Source organism: Chrysochloris asiatica, unplaced genomic scaffold, assembly GCF_000296735.1.
Source record: "Chrysochloris asiatica unplaced genomic scaffold, ChrAsi1.0 scaffold00018, whole genome shotgun sequence".
NCBI lineage: Eukaryota > Metazoa > Chordata > Mammalia > Afrosoricida > Chrysochloridae > Chrysochloris > Chrysochloris asiatica.
This window is the reverse complement of record NW_006408536.1, coordinates 30588503-30605993: the sequence shown is the minus strand read 5'-3', so window position 1 is coordinate 30605993 and position 17491 is coordinate 30588503. Positions and strand designations below refer to the sequence as shown.

The window sequence follows — 17491 nt, the reverse complement described above, 5'->3', positions numbered from 1 at the left end:
TGTCTCAGGAGGTAGGCTGAGATCTGGGCGGCGGGCGGCTCACTCGTAGGGCGGCAGGCCGAAGAGCTCGGGTCGGAAGTCCTGCAGAGAACTGAGCAGTACGGTGGCCTTGCTGGTCAGATCTCGGCTCAGGTTCGCGTCCGGCACCATGACCACCTGCATGCCGGCCGCCAGAGCGGCTTCCACCCCGTTGGGTGCATCTTCAAACACGAGGCACTGCAGGCGGGCGGGGCGAGAGGGAGACAAAGGGAAAAGGGGCTTTAAGGTCACCAGATATCCAGACTATTTCTGTCACCAGTACCATCGGCTCTGTGACCCTACGAACGGCAGGCCTTCACCAGGTTCCCTGTGCTAATTTAGGGGGGCAGGCTCCAGAGCCTGGGGGGAGAACACCCAGCCCTTCACTAGGTTCCCTCAGTTCCCAGCAACCATACAGGTGTAAAGGCCTCTAGGCCTGTGGTGGGAACATTGCTCTCTCCCCTCGGTTTGCCGGCTAGAGGACCAGGCTCGTGGGCCCAAGGCATCCGGCAAAGGGCTGAAGCAAGAGCAGCTGTGTGTCTCCGCTGAAAACTGCATTTGATTCAAATCTCAACAGTCTGATCAGGAAACGAACACTCAGGAGCAGGCAAGCAAACTGTCAATCACACACACACACACACGTAGTTCAGTGCCATTGAGTTTGTTCTGATCCATAGCGACCTTGGATAGGGTTTCTGAGGAGCAGCTGGTGAGCAGTCTGAAGCATTAAACCGCAACGCCACACCAAGACTCTGTGTATAAACATATATATATTTGTTATTAAGTGCTGACGAGTCAGTTCCCACTCACAGTGACCCTGTATAGTTTTTCTGAGGAGCAGTTGGTGGGTATGAACTACCGACCTTGTGTTTCACAGTCCAAGGCTTATCCTACAATGTCACGCCAGGAGTCCATATATGTATTTTTAGTATGTATTATTTTTAATCTTGCTATTTTACATGTAAAAGAACTTAGACGCTGTGAATGTCTCATATACTGTCACGTAAAAACGGGTCAATTTGGGCCTTTAGGTTTCTGGGTGTAGCCAGAGCAACCAACAGAGCCCTAAGCTAGGTGTGTCACGCCTTGTTCCACGGAACCAGGGTCACCAGCAAAGGCACGGAACACGTGCCACGAGGGAAACCTGGGAGAGTCGGAACTCAACGGGATGCCCTTGTTTTTCTGCCTTTGACAGGGTACAACTTAACACCTTTATTTTCCTATTATTAAAATGTTTTATTGTGCTTTAGGTGAAGCTTCAGAGAGCAAATTAGGGTCCTGTTGGAGAGTGGGTACACAGTGTTCTCAGATACTGGGTGCCAGCCCCACAATGCATCAGCACACTCCTCTGCTTTGGGGCTGGATCTTATTTATGGGGTGCTCTGGGGCACACGTAGCTCTCGGGTGGAGGTGTGGGTCTGATGGGGTGCGTGTGACTGGATATCTGTTTTCCGTATCTGGCAAGTTTCCACCTTACACAGGTTCTAGCTTTGCCAGGATTTACTGTACTGGGAGTCCTGGGACCCTCATCCTGAAGCACATGTTGAAAACACGGTGTTTGCACACTGCGTAAATCAGCGAGCTACAAAACGTCCCATGGCACGACCAACCCTGCAACACACATCCGCCAACGCACACTCCTGGTGGTCGGCTCCATTAGCAAACAACAGGGAGCGCTGAGAGTGGGTTCTCCACCTAGAAAATGCCTGGGCTACGTAAACAACGACATCAGGACTGGAGGTAGGCCCATTAACAATCTGCGATCTGCGGATGACACAACCTTGCTTACTGGACCGATAAATAACACCACGATACATGGCGGAAAGACAGCAGTGAAGGCTCTCATCTTTACAACCAATACCCATAGAAGCAGCGGTCAATGAACAACTGATGGATTGCACTGGGCAAATCTGCTGCGAAAACATCTTTCAAGAGCAAAGATCAAAGATGTCACATTGAAGATTAAGGTGTGTGTAAGCCAACATAAGGTTATTTTTAATTGCCTCATATACAATGGGGGCTTCTTTAAATTTGTGGAAGAGTGTGTTACCTTTTAAGTGAAACTTTCGAAAGCTCTTGTACATGAAAATGCTGTAAGTTAATAGGGAAGGATGAACAAGGATTGGGCCACTATACTGGTGGTGTGGGAGGAAAAATGTGAAAGTACCAAAGACTGCCAGAGAACAAATAAGTCTATCTTAGAGGTACAACCTAAATGCCCCTTAGATTCCGGGGTGGCGAGACTTCGTCTCTCGTACTTTGGACACGTTGTCAGGAGGAAGGAATCCCTGGAGAAGGACATCATGTTGGACAAGTGGACACTCATTGAACAAGAGGAAGATCCTCAGCAAGATGAACTTGTGTTGTTGGACCCCACTTGACGGTACATAACAACAAGAAATTCTCATGTGTTCTTGGCAGGACGAAACGCTCACATGAGTTGAGGCTTAGTTACTGTTTTCCGTTAGGTGAGCACGGCGGACCGGCGGTGGGGGCATGACGGAAGCACCCAAAAATGTGCAACACCCTCAATGGCCACCTGCTCTCCACATAGGACCAGAACTTCCCGGTGCGATCAATAGTACCGAGCATGAGGACAAGGGGGACCTGGACCTTCCTGGTTTGGTCAGCAGCTGAGCGTGATCAGCACCAGGGACTCCCAGAGAAACCACTGGAAGAGGTAGAGTCCAGGCTGGGAACTGGTTCAGAACAGCCAGACCTGGACATTGGGAAGCAAACCAACTGCTTTCCAGTGTACTCCCACTGATAGCTGTCCCTCAGGACAGATGTCACCCTGGGGAAGGACAGCAGTCCCTCAGGACAGAACTCACCCCAGGGACCCCAAGGCTGCCATCTTGATGGAAGTGGACCGCTAGACGTGTCTTCCTCGGAGTCCCTGGTGGGTTCAAACCCCTGACCTTTTGGAAAGAAGTCCAGTGCTTAACCACAGTGCTACCAGAGCTCCCAAGAAACAGGATGCATAAACCTGCCGTATTTGAGTCAACTGCAACTCTTCCCTGAGCCCGTGTAACAGAGAAAGCTGCTTCCAAGGCTATCATCTTTAAGGGAGCAAACTGCCATATCTTTCACCTTTGGAGCAGCTGGTAGGTTTGAACTGTCAACCTTTCAGTTACCAGCCCAATGCTTAACTGCTGTGACACCAGGGCTATGTCAGTACACTTTCGGGAGATACAAAGCAAAGTTTTCAGGAAAAATCCAACAAGAATGGACATGTGGCCTGGATTCCTCCAAACTCAAGCTGCAGTGAGCCAGTGCACAATCCGGGGTCCCATCAGTGTCCAGCAGCAGCCCCACGCCACCCCACCTCACTGTGTGCACGTCACCGCAGGTCTCTCCAAAGGAAGTCACCCTTCGGAGCAGCGAGCAGAGCTCAGTTCCGAAGATGGAGGTGTGCACAGTCCATCAGGAAGATGGGAAGCTAACAGGCCCGTGGGTTGCAGGTGGGACAGGAGAGAATCTTGTAGGAAAACTGGACACCAGAGTAGGAACAACAGGAGGGGTTGGCCTGTGGGAACCCAGAGACGCTATACCCTCAGAGCAGGCAGGCCCTGGAGTACCACAGCCACACGCAGAAGCAAACACAGAGCCCAGGCGCCCATCCTGCTATGAACGCGTGCTTTGACGGCCGGCCACCTGTGGGACTCGGCTCGGGGCACTCCACAACATCCAGACTTGGAGGTTTCTGTGTGTGCTTCTTCCTTGGCATTGCAGAATGATAAAACAGCGTAGCTAACGTAGTTTGAAACCTCTATACAAATGTCTCCGGAGGTTTGTATGTCTTTGATACACTACACGGATTGATTCCAAGACTCATTTAACTTTGAATCTAAACCCCAGACAAGTAAGCTGTTCCTACCAGTCGATACCTTTGACAAAGCCTCTCAGCCAGGCTGGTATTGCTACTGCACACAGACAAGTCTCAGGGACCCCGCCCAGGATTCACAGAGTTTCTCAAGAGGCAGAGCTAGAAGCCAGATGGCCCCGGCCATCTCCGGGATGAGGTATTTCCAAGTCCATTCAAACAGCTTCTTCCTGGAACACCCGCTATAAACCACGTTTCACCCCGGTCAGATCACTTCCTTCTCCCTTTATTGTAAAAATCCAGTTCGGCCTTTTCTTTACATACCTTTCTGAGGACTCGTAGTGTGGGGTGGTAGGATAAGCACTGGACTGCTAACCGCAAGTTAGCAGCCACTCCTCGGAAATCCTATACAGGGTGTCTATGAGTGGGAACTGACTCAACAGCACTGAATTACAACCTCTCAAGGAGCTCTGGTAGCGTAGTGGTTACGAATCGGGCTGCGAACCTTAAGGTCAGCGGTTCGAAACTACCAGCCGCTCTGCGGGAGAAAGATGAGGCTTTCTACTCCCGTAAGGATTTACACCCTCGGAAACCCTGTACAGGGTTGCTATGGGTCGGAACCGACTCGACGGCACTTCACAACAACAACAACAACAGTGAAAACAGTTTCATCAGTCAGCTTGTCACCAATGCCCATGTCAGAAACGGACACTCAGTTATCACGAGGAACTGCTCCTCCACCTCACCCCCACCCCCACGCTAGCAGGGCGTTCTGGTGGTGTAGGGGCTAAGGGCTTGCTTAGCCGTTCATCACAATGCGGGCTGTTGGAGTCCACCAGCCACTCGGAAGGAGAACCATGTGCCAGGCCGCTTCAGTAATGATTTATAGCCTCGGAAACCCTCTGGGGCAGTTTGACTCTGCCTTCAGGGCCGCTATGAGCTGGGTGGGACTTAAGGACTAGACCATCCCTTCCCACCCTGCATGGATTCCACTAGGCCTCACAGGTCAAGTTGGAACCCGCGGAAAGCTTCTCCCTAAGGGCAGGGACATTCACAGAGGCAGGCAGGTTGGGGACTCTGCGGGAGCAGGGCGGCAGGATGGGCTGCTGTCCCGGACACATCAGGTAGGCAGGCAGTCAAGTGCGGAGCAGGGCTGGGGGCGGGCTGCTCATGTGCCTCACACAGGCTCTCCCGGAAACTCCCCAGCCCACCCTGCGAGTGTGAACACCTGCTGGCAGCTTCTCACACAGCACGGACTGTGGGCATTGCAGGACAGGGATATCTAGCCACAACAGTTGTCCTGGGGACTGTCGTCCATACCTGCCCTGACACTCACTGCCTGGGTGGTCAGCAGGGTGGCGTGGTCCCTAAAACCAGGCCCCAGGTCCCTTGAAGTCCATTCCCACTCAGTGATCCCATGCAAGGCAAGGCAGAAGTGAGCATCACAGGTTTTTTTCCCCATAGCTGATTTTTCCACAAGGAGATTGCCACGCCTTTCTTCTGAGGTACCTCTGATCTGTTGTTGTTGTTATGTGCCGTGGAGTCGGTTCTGACTCATAGCGACTCTATACAGGGTTTCCGAGGCTGTAAATCTTTACGGGAACAGAACGCCTCATCTTTCTCCCACGGAACAGCTGCTAGTTTCGAACTGCTGACCCTGAGGTTCGCAGACCGATTCGTAACCACTACGCTACCGGATCTACTCAACCAAATATTTGTAGAAACAGCCCATCTTCATTGGCTAGGGTGTCTAGTGTGAAATACCATAAGGAAGTGCTTCAAAGAACAGATTTATGGTCTCTGAGTTCAGGATTACCACTTATCTGTCAATGTGTCCCACTGTGGTGGCTTCTGTGTTGTTATGATGTTGGAAGCTATACTACCGGTATTTTAAATACCAGCAGGGACACCCATATGGACTCCTGGCATGGCGCTGTAGGACAAAGCACTGGACTATGTACCACAAGATCAGCAGTTCAAACCCCACGAGTTGCTCCTTGGAAATCCTATACAGGGGTCGCTATGAGTCGGAACTGACTCGATGGCACTTAACAACAGGGTCACAGTGGACCCTTCCAGACTCTGACAGCTAGCAAGAAGGAGAGGCAGGCTACTTCTGAATACTAACCACTGAACCCCTTATAAATAGCAGTGGAGCACTGTCTGATAAAGTGCCAAAGAGAAAAACATCACCAGACTATTGTCAGATACAGTGCTGGAAGATGAGCCCCTCAGTTGGAAGGCACTTAAAATACAACTGGGGAAGAGCTGCCTCGTCAGAGTAGAGTTCACCGCGATGACATGGATGGAGGAAAGCTTTCAGGACCTTCATTTGTTAATGTGGTACAACTCACAGTGAGAAGAAGCAGATGCAAACATCTATTTATAATCGGAATGTGGAATTACAAAGTATGGATCTAGGAAAACTGGAAGTGGTCAAAAGTGAAATGGAGTATACAGAGATCAGTATCCTAGGCATTGTGAGTGGAAAGGGACTGGCATTGGTCATTCTGAATCTGACAATCATAAGGTTTTACCATGCCGGGAATGACAAAGTAGAAGAGGAATGGCATCACATTCATCGTCAAAAAGAACATTTCAAGATCTGTGATGGGATAGCATCTACAAGACTACAAGAAAGACCGGCTATAAATACCACTAGGAGCTCTGATAGCATAGCGGTTACGAATCGGGCTGTGAACTTTAAGGTCAGCAGTTCAAAACTATCAGCTGCTCCGCGGGAGAAAGATGACGCTTTCTGTTCCCGTAATGACTTACAGCCTCGGAAACCCTGTATAGGGTGGCTATGGGTCAGAACCGACTCGATGGCACTTAACAGCATAAATATCACCATTATTCAAATTCAGGCACCGACCACTAAAGTTAGTAATGATGACATTGAAGAATTCTACCAACTTCTTCAGTATGAAATTGATCAAACCTGTAATCAGGATGTACTGATTATTACTGGTGATTGAAAGGCAAAGGCTACAAATAAACAAGGGTCAGTTCTTGGAAATTTTACTCTTGGTGATAGAATTCATGCCAGATATCGCACTGACAGAATATGGCAATATGAACAACTTATTATTCACTGCAAATACATTTTTTAAACTACATAAATATACATGGACCTCACTAGATGGAATGCACAGGAATCAAATCAACTGCATGTGTGGGAAGACACAGCGGAAGAGCTCAATCTCATCAGCTAAAACCAGGCCAGGGGCAGACTGTGGAGCAGACCATCAATTACTCATACGTAAGTTTAGGCTGAAACTGTAGAAAATGAAACCAGGTCCACAACAGCCAAAATATGACCTTGAACATACCCCACTTGAATTTATAGTCCATTTCAAGGACATATTGATGACTTAAACTATAATGAGAGAAGACCAGAAGAGTTGTAGGATGACATCAAAATCACACAGGAAGAAAGAAAAATGTCATTTACAAAACAGGAAAGAAAGAAAAGACTAAAATGGATGTCAGAATAGACTCTGAACTTGCTATCCAGTACATAGATGCTAAAGTAAATGGAAGAAATCAGGAAACGAAAGAGAGAGAAGACAAAGGCAAATATTGTTCTAAAATGTGCAAAGAAAAAAAATCCAAGCCTCAAATTGCAATATTGAAGGAGTCCATGGGTAAAACAAACACTGTTTGATACAAAAAGCATCAGAAGAACACAGAAGGTATACAGAACAATTGCATCAAAAACAATCAGTTGATGTTTAACCATTTCAGGAGGCAGCATATGATCAATGGTACTAAACGAAGAAGTTCAAACAGCTCTGAAGGCATTGGCAAAGAACCAGGCTCCGGGAACTGATGAATGCAAATGGAAATCTATCAACAAACTGACGTAGGACTGAAGGCACTCACTCATCTGTGCCAAGAAATTTGGAAGAGAGAGATTCATTCTGAAAAGAGGTGACCCAATGGCTCGTTGTTGTTGTTAAGTGCCACTGAGTTGATTCTGACCCATAGTGATCCTGTATAGGGTTTCCAAGGAGCAGCTAATGAGCTTGAACCACATGGTTTGCACGCAGTTCAAGTTCACCAGCATCTCCTTGGAAACCCTATACAGGATCACTCTGAGTCTGAACTGACTTGATGGCACTTAACAACAACAACATAGTCAAATAATTGCACAGCAGTGTATGGTCTAGCAATGGCATGTAGAAATCATCAAATAATATCATTAGTATCACATGCAAGCAAAATTTTGCTTAAAATCATTTAAAAATGGCTGCAAAAGTCCATTGACAGGGGCCTGCTAGAAACTCAAGCAGGATTCAGAAGAGGATAGGAGTTGCCTGTGAGTGGTTGTATCGCTCCCTGAGCTTCCCTAACCACACCACTGAATCACGGCTCAAGGGCGACCCCACACCACCCAACTGTGGGAAAAGGGTAAACTGAAACCAGCTGGTGCTCCTGATGTGTAGTGAGGCGTGGAGCTCAGGAGAGAAGCCAGCAAAAGTCACACAGTGTGAACGGAGGCAGGGCCCTGCACCAATGGCTGGGAGCCAGCACCGGCCGGGAGCTAGCCTCTGCTCTCTGTTGGGAGCTGCCCTTGTGGCATTGTCTGAGAAAAGAGGCACAGTGCCAATGCAACCCTTCCGACCACCAGCATGAGGGACAGGACTCAGGACTTCCAGGACTGACGACGGTGGAGGATATCGAACCCCTCAGGCCCCTTCCAGGTTGGCAGCCTTGCCGACGCAGCAGGGACTGTCTGCTGCCAAGCCTGAGCTTACTCTCCGGTGGAGACCCATCCAGATAGCTCAGCTAGAGCTGAGGCTGCCATGCTAGGCTGCAGGGTCCCCAGGGGATTCGGGGTGACATGGTCACTCAGCTTGACCACACACAGGGATGGGGGATGCTCTGGGATGTTTCTGTAAGCAATGGGAACGGCATCTTTGTGGAGTGTTCCCCTGGGGCGCTGGAGTCAGTAGAGTGGGGGGAGGGGGGGGCTTTGTGCAATCAGTCACTCTCCCCTCATCCCCACATAACTTCACCCTCCTAAGGACTACTGGGGTGGCACTGTGTGTTAATGCGCCAGACTACAAAGCATTTGAACTGCAAGGTTGGAGGTTCAAGCTCCTCGGAAACTCTATACAGGGTCTCTATGGGTCGACAGCACTTCACAACAAGCAGGGTCCTTGAAGCCCCGATGTGGCACTGCTGGTTAATGCGCTGGACTGCAAGGTGGGTGGTTCAAACTTACCAGCTACTCCTCAGAAACCCTTACACAGGGTCACTTCTGACCCGATGACACACAACAACAACATAGGAGTCCTGGGAGACAGGCTTTACTCCTTGGAGTGATGCTCACGAAGGCTGTCAGCACCACACCCACACGTGTCTATGGGCTCCGTGCACGTGCACGGACGCTGTAGCCACACAGAAGGAAGAGCTTTCTCACCTCCCGAGAGCCAGCAGAGTTCGTTCGCAAGCACCATAGGACGCATGCGCAGACGACTACAGCCCGTCACTCAGGACCGCAGGTGTGGAGAAGCGGCTCAGAGCACATGGCAGGGAGGGAGGTACCGAGGAGGGCCTGCGCGCGCAGCTGCTCACCAATCCCTGATGGGTGGTCACCTTGAGCCCTGCAGCTTCTCCTAGGGCGGGAGGAGGCAGCACACCCCCGTACAGATTTACAGCCTCGGAAACCCTCTGGTACTCTAGAGTCTGTCTTAGAGCATCGCTCAAAGTCGGAATCAACTTGATGGCAGCGGTTTGGAATTTTGTTATCTGAAGCCAAACAAACAAACAAACAAACATAAAAATCCACCTAACTGCTGCCATTAAGTCAATCCCAATCCGTAGAGACCCTATGCAGGATTTACTATGTAGGATTTATTTTCAAGTGGTCCAAACCCACCAGCCCTCCTCAGAAACCCAATATAGGGATAGCATGAGTCAGAATGGACTCGATGCCACTTAACAACCACCACCACCACCAAAACAAACATACAGTGAGGAGCCCTGTTGAGCCGCTCTAGGGAAAGCAGTGGACAGCTGACTGCAAGGTAGGCAGGTGAAGGCCCTGAGCCACTGCTGGAAACCCCAGACAGGGTCACTACACGACAGAACAGACTCAACAGCACACCACCACAACAAATGACAGCAGCAGCCCAGTTGGCACAACAGTAAGCACTCGGCTGCTCACCCCTAGGTCGGTGGTTGGAATTGACCAGCGGTTCTCCAGGACAACGCTGAGGCACGGTGCTTCCAATAGAGGTCAGTCTTGAAGACCCTCTGGGGCAGTTCTGTCACATGACTAGCAGGGAATGAACTCAATGGTACCTACCCACCATCACCACCACCACCACCCCCAGGAGCCGTGACCCCACTGTCAGAAACCATCTCTACAGACCCCTCCCCAGAAGCCCTAAACAATCCGTGCACACAGGGACCCTTTTTCCCTTCCCGGGCTCTTTTCTGTACTCTCTGCTGGTGGATTTGAGTGAGGATTGGGGATGCCCCGGGGTCCTCCAAGACAAGATTAACTTGGCATTCATAACTGGGACCCTTCATAACTGGGTTGGCGTATACAAAGGCAGGAAAAGTGGCTGGTGCCGGAGCCCCACGGGGGACGGTGACACCAGAGCACACAAGGTGTCCTTCGGACGGCCCATCTCATGGCAAACCGTGTGCAGCAGACACAGGAGTGCCAATGCTGAATTTTCACAAGCAGATCGTCAGGTCTCTCTTCCAAGGAGTCCCTGGGTGGGCTGGAACCACAACCTTGTGAGTGAAGAGCCGAGTGTATTTCATGGACTGTACTGTGTCCCAAAGAAATTCCTCTCTACTTGGCGAGGCCCTGAGTCCTAGTTCTGCGTGCTTCTCTTAGTCTGTAAACCTATATCATCGCCTTTCACTTTATGGGCAGTCAATCCTAACCTCTATACGGGCAGGCATCAAAAGTTTGCGGAAGATTAAAACGAAAAGACAATGGAAATTTTCCACCGACATTTTTTTTTCCGGCCCCCCTCCCCCGCATATTGGCTGAGAAACCACCCTCTTATAGTACAGTTGGTCTTATGTTCACTTAATTGATAACATCTTTAAGGCCCTATTTCAAGCAAGATCACATTCATCAGGGTCATAGAAAGGTTCTCACTGGGGAACACAATTTAGTCCCGAGCAGGATCAGGAAGGATGTCTTTCAAACTGCTATGGGAATCTGGGGGAATATGCAGCACAGTAAGGAAGCTAGACCACACTTAGGTTGCCTTTCAAGTTCCACCAACTTCTTGAAGTCCTCTTGTATGTTAATGAAGCAGGGTTAGTGGGGGCTGTGTACAGGATCACACCATACTAGAGCTGGTAACCCAAGCTCCACCCCCACTCAAGTCCCACCTCTACTCAAGGCCCACCCCACTCAAGTCCCACACTCTGCTCAAGCCCCGCCCTCTGCTCAGGCCTCGCCCCCTACTCAAATGCCACAGGCATTCAAGTCCCACCCTTAAACCAATCACACCTTGCTTGAATCACACACCTTTTATCTTAAAGGAAATACGGGCGAGAAAAGCAAACAGAGAAGTGTGGGAACTCAGAACTCAGTCCTAGAGAGAAGAGCCCCTGCACTCAGAACCTCCTAGACCTTGGGGCTGACTGCTGTCAGACACCTGGAAAATCCTACAGATCTGGAAAGGCAACAAGGACCTTCCCCCAGAGTTCACAGAGAGGCAGAAAACCTGACCCTAGGGATGGTGCCCCGAATTTGACCTTCGAGCCCCCTGCACTGTGAAAGACAAAAATTTCTGGTTGTGTTTGCAGCAGTGACTGGGAAACCGAGGCCATCTGGTCTGGTGGCGTGCCACTGAGGCACTTGCGAGGCTGTACGTCTCATCTTCCTCCTTCTGAGTGACTGGCTGGTAGATTCAAACAGCTAACCTTGTGCTCAGTAACCCACTGTGCTTCAAGGGCCTCGGTGTATTAACCATTTGCAAGCCCGGGGAAGCCTTCAATAGCTGAGTTGCCTGGAAGTCAAGTGGAAGGAGAATAACAGGCATTTTGTAATCCTACAGAGATCTCCAATCCACCCCATAGCTTCTGCCAACACCATGGAGTGTCCTCACAAACACACTGGAAGTGTGTGTTTTCAGTTTTGTCTTTACGTGGCTGATGGATAAGAATTTTTTTTTTTTTTTTGTAATGTTCATTTTCTTGGGAGTGAGAAAAAGCAGCCTTTCATAGGGTCACTGGGCAGATTATGCGTTCCATGTTTGTATTCTTGGCCCATTTTTGTCTTATCTTTCCCTTTTTAATGTACAAGATCTCTCTGGGTATTAGAAACAGTACACACCTTTGATTTGTGCTAGAGATTCCCTTCTCATTCTATGTACACAAGTCTTCTGATTCGGATTAATAATATTACCTAAATGGAAGTTCCTCTGGCTGGAGTTATAAATAAGGTTTTGGACTCTCTCAAGTTCCCGGTATTACTAATAAAAGGCTCCCTCGCTCCCACTTGGATCTACTGAGCCATGAGGAATGCAAGCATGCTTTGTTGATTTCAGTTGACAAGTTTCCCATTTTGTTAATTATGCGTCCAGTTTCCAATGCTTCCTGAAGCTACCGTAACAGATTTTTATTTAACAATTCCTTTTCCCAGTTATTTGTTCCTAGCATAAAGTGGAAGGAGCTCTGATAGCGTAGTGTTGTTGAGTCGGGCTCCTAATCTCAAGATCAGCAGTTTAAAACTACCAGTCGTTCCACAGAAGAAAAATGAGGCTCTCTGTTCCCATAAAGGTTTATAGCCTTGGAAACCATACGCACGGTGGTTATGAGTTGGAACCAACTACACAGCACATAACCAACCAAGCAACCAACATAAAGTGGAGTGTTTCCTTCGGCTGTTCATAAGGTCTCGCGGAGTTTGAACCAACTTGGCAGTGCCTAACAGCAGTGGATTTCTGGTGTGGCGCTGTGGGTTAACGTGCTGGACTGCAAAGTCGGTTTGAACCTCAAGGTCAGCGGTTCATGCTCACCAGGTGCGCCTCAGAAAAACTATACAGAGTAGCTATGGATCGGAACTGACTCGACAGCACTTCACACCAACAGTATAAAGGAGCCCTGTTGGCTCAGGGGGTTAAGTGCTGGGTTGCTGACTGTTAAGATTTGGTGATCTAAACTCAGCAGCTGGACAAAGATGGGGCAGTGAGTCTACTGTCAAGATGAGAGTCTGGGAAACCCTAGGGGCAGTCCTAGAGAGATTTAGCAGGTGCATATGAGTGGGAATCAAGCCAATGGCAGGGGATTAGCCATTGTCCAGGAGCTCTGGGGGTGGCAGTTTGACCCCACCAGATGCTCCATGGAAGAAAGCTGTGGCCGTTTGCTTCCCTAATGATGACAGCCTGGTAAACCATGTGTATGGACACCCTCAACCCAGTCCCACAAGGTTGCTACGAGTGATGTCACTGGTTTTTGGTTTGGTTTAGTTTTTAATGTGACACCCTACTTTTGTCATCATGTACACTTGCAAGCAAAACTGGGCCAAATCCGCAGCTTAATGCTCACTGTCTCGGTTTGACTGCTAGCTTCGTGAACAACTTCTTCGATGTATGAAGGCATGGGGAGGTTGGGTTTTATTGAGATCAGTCCACATCACACACTTGTAACCACTGCTGGACTCACCTACCACACACAGCTGGTGCGATGAACTGCCAAATGGGGAACAGAAGCACTGGCCAAGTCAAATATTCCACGAGATAGGTCCGCCAACCCCTGCAGTGACAGCGGTGCTGAAAACCCCCTAAGCTTGTGAATGACTGAGGGCCGTACATGAAGTCGGATGTCAATTAGTTAGCACTTAGCAAGGGGCTTAGCACAATCCACACGTTAGCCATGGTGACCAGTGAAAAGTGAAAAGAAACTGAGATCTGGGCCCTAGTCTGAGGGGGCCATCGAAAGCACTAACTCATCAACTCCAGTCGGTTCCTAGGAGGGCTGTGTCCTGTGTCTGTTTTCACTGATGGGCTCTTGGAAACGTCACGCTCCGGAAAGACTTGGTCAAGAAGCTGTCCCATCTCCTAATCCCTCGCCTGTCCCCTGCCAGGAGCTCGGGCAAGTCTTCACCTGGCAAGAAGGTTCACTGGGGCTGGGTTTCAAGGAAGCCTGGGAGCTCATCTGGAAGGACTTTTAAGCATTAAACTATAGCTCCATTTTACTTTTTAAATTATTTATTCACTTTTTTAAAGCTGTGAACTGGGGGAAGGCTCAGAGTAGCCCGTGAGTTTTCCATCAACAAGTGACCGACATTTTGTTTCCTGTCCCTGACGGTCATGGTACAGCCCAATTTGTCCCAGGCTCCCGTCTCACTCCTCTACTTTCCTGAGCTTGACACCCCAGGGACAGGTCCTGGCGGCACTGTTCTGCAGAAGGGGATGAATTCGCGCATGTACAGGGACCATGTGTGCAACCTCTGCTTCTTGAAAGTGCTAATAATGATGGGGTAGCCCTGCTCACTGACCTGCCACCTTCCCTACCACACTGGATCAGACGAGCTATGGACTGAATTGTGTCCCCCTAAATATGTGCATTTTGTAAATCCAAGTATCTCTACCTGGGGCAAAAGGGGTTAAGACTTGCTCGGCTAACCAAAAGTCTGGTGGTTCAAACCCGCAGCTGCTCCTCGGGAGAAAGATGAAGCAGTCTGCCCCTATAAGGATTTACTCTTGCCAACCCTAAGACGGAGTTTCATTCTGCCCTTCATAGTCACTGTGAGTCAGAATTCACTAGAATGGTGTGGGTTTCATCTTGGGGTTTGATAGCATGACTACGGCTCTGAACCCACTTGAGGACTGTGTGTCTGGTGTTTTTGTTTTGTTTTTAATACCAGTGATTGTCGTTCCACTCAGGAGTGGGTTTTCTTTGCTATGTTAATGTGGCACTGTTAGTGTAGGGTATACCTTAAATCAATGTCTTTTAAGAAAAGACTAGGTTAGGCAAGCAAGCAAGCAAGCACAAACTGAGGAAGGGACACAAAATGTCACATGAAGATCTCCAAAGGACCAAGAAACAAGAGACAAAGGCCCTCCCCCACAGCTGACTGGAAGACAGCCTTCCACCAGTGCCAGCGCCCAGCATGCAGACCTCTCACCAACTCAACTACCTTCACAGAAGACATTTATGTTTGTGAAAGCTGTCCCCCACCCCAACCCACACCCCACGTGGTTTATGTATTGCATGCAGCAGCCAGAGATGACTCAGACGGGGCCTTTCTTACATGTGTTTGTGCATTCCAGAAGGTTCCCAGGGTTATCAGGTGCCACTTAGTTATGAATCAAGCCCCCTAGTCAAACTACATTAAAAACCTGAGGTGCATACAAACAAGTGCTTCTTCCTGTTAAGAGCAAAGAGTGAAGAACAAGAATGACAGACCCCGAAACAATTAGGCCTGAGGGTCACACTGAGACCCCGTGAACCTCAGCCTACAAGACGCAGAGACCAGAAAAGCTAGATGGGTCCCCGCTACCAGAGCTACAGGATCTCACAGGGACTCCTGAGGGGGTCTTAGCTAAAGGGGGAGGAAACTGTGGAACAAAACTCAAGATCCTAAAAAAGGCCAGGCTTACGGGGTGGCTAGAGGCTGGTGGAACTGGCACGGCACCCTCCAAGCCTGGAGCTGACCTCACCCTGGCGCTTTGATGTCCTGTCACCCTACAGAAAGGGCTACCAGGTAGTGAACAATCACACCAGGAGGTCCACCACGCTCCCTGGAATAATCAGCCCGTTGTGGCGCATGTTGCCTAGGGAGCAAGCGCAGAAAGCAGGCAGAGGGAGGAAGCAGGAAGAGCATGCTTACATGTTGCGACTGCAATCCACGGCATGAAATTCAAGTGTCCATGAACTGTGGATGCAAAACTAACTTAACTTGCTCTGTAAACTTTTGCCCAAATCACAATGCACTGTGTGCTGTATCCTCACACAGACGTCTGACACTCTAAGGTTAGTTAGGAACCATACCTAGCGCTTCCGACCAAAGGACAGATCTTGCAAGACAAACAGACTTAGGCAGGGAAGCCTGCAGACAATCGGCGTGAGCTTCCTCTAGTCCAGGAGCTCCTATCCCCACAGGGAGAAGACAGCCCCTCGCCCATGCGCCAACCACCCCCCCAACCCCGCTGCCGTGCCCCGTCCCCACTGACCTGGTGGACAGGGGCCGGGGGGTTGAACCTCTTGGCACAAGTCAGGAAAATGTCCGGGCTCGGCTTGCCGTTCTTCACTTCTGGGTCGTCGCCCAGCACCACGTGATGGAAGAGGCTAAAGAAGTCTCGATGCCGGCGCGTCTTCTCTTCGAAGGACGCAGTCCCGGAGCTGGTGGCCACAGCGCAGGGGATGTTGTGCTTCCGCAGGTGATGGATCAGCTTCTCCACACCTAGGAGGGAGGGGACAGGGGTCAGCACGGAGCACGGGGTAGACGTGGTGGGTTTAGGGAGGAGCGGTTTCAGTGGCTGCCTGTGTGGAGGGGGAGACCCACAGGCCTTTCTATCTATACACTAACGGGTGGACTTGAAAAGGAGCCATGGTGGCACACTGGGTATGAAACGCGCGGATGCTAACCGGAAGGGCAGTGGTCCGAACCCACCAGCAGCTCCATGGAAGAAAGATGTGGAGATCTATTTCCCTAAAGATTTACAGTCGTGCAGCCCCTATAAAGGGCACATCTACTATGTCCTGTAGGGTCGATATATGCCGGAATACACTCCATAATAGTGCATGACAAGAAGATGTATGGGTGACTACATGTGTGTGGATTTGCATAGGTCTATGTATGTTCAAAGAAACTCTGGTAGCATAGTGGTTACAAGTCAGGCTGAGAACCTCAGGGACAGCAGTTCAAAACTACCAGCTATTCCGCAGGAGACAGATGAGGCTTTCTGCTCCCGTAAAGATTTACAGCCTCAGAAACCCTGTGCAGGGTCATTATGGGTCAGACTCCACGACACATAACAACAACAACAACAATGTATGTTCATGCAAACATGTAAGTGCATCCACACAGTGTCATAATAAACACACACAAAGGTGCATACTTGTACCACACTGGGTGTATTGTCATATATGCATGTCCTTATAGACACCTAAAGGAGGCCTGCTATGGCACTATAGGATAAGCACTGGACCGCAAGGCCACTGGTTCAAACTCACCAGGCACGCTCTGGAAACTCTACACAAACAGGGTTGCTATGAGTTGGTACTGAGTCGATGAGATTTAGCAGGAACAACATATACACACAAGGCACTAGTGGCACTGTAGGATAAGCACTAGACTGACTGCTCATCACAAGGTTGGCAGTTCAAACCTGAGGCTTTCTGCTCCCATAAAGATTTACGGCGGGGGTGGGGGCACTGCACAGTTACTACAGCTTGGAACTGACTCAAAGCCACTTAATAACAAAGGAGCCCGAATGGCAGGCACAATGGGTTAAGTGCTCAGCTACTAGCAGAAAGGTCAGCAGTTTGGACCCATCAGCAGCAGAAATCCCATGGGGGCAGCTCTACTCTGCCCTCCAGGGTCGCTCCCAGTCTGAATCGCTTCCATGGCAGTAGTGGGTTTCCGGTGATCTCAAACTTCAAGTTTTCTGTTGAATGTAATGTTTCTAACAACCCAGGGACTCTGAAACTTGCTCTCCA

General features: G+C 49.7%; 1 protein-coding gene across 1 annotated transcript in view; it reads right to left on the bottom strand.

Moving 5' to 3' along the window:
* Positions 1–39: 39 nt before the first annotated feature.
* Positions 40–17491, bottom strand: part of HDHD1 (haloacid dehalogenase-like hydrolase domain containing 1) — a 91400-nt gene continuing 73948 nt past the window's right edge. Inside the window, exons 3-4 of the mRNA XM_006835649.1 lie at positions 16003–16232; positions 40–216 (exon numbers count right to left, since the gene is read on the bottom strand). Of these exons, the coding sequence (XP_006835712.1) occupies positions 40–216; positions 16003–16232 (407 nt within the window). The remainder of the gene's footprint in view (positions 217–16002; positions 16233–17491) is intronic.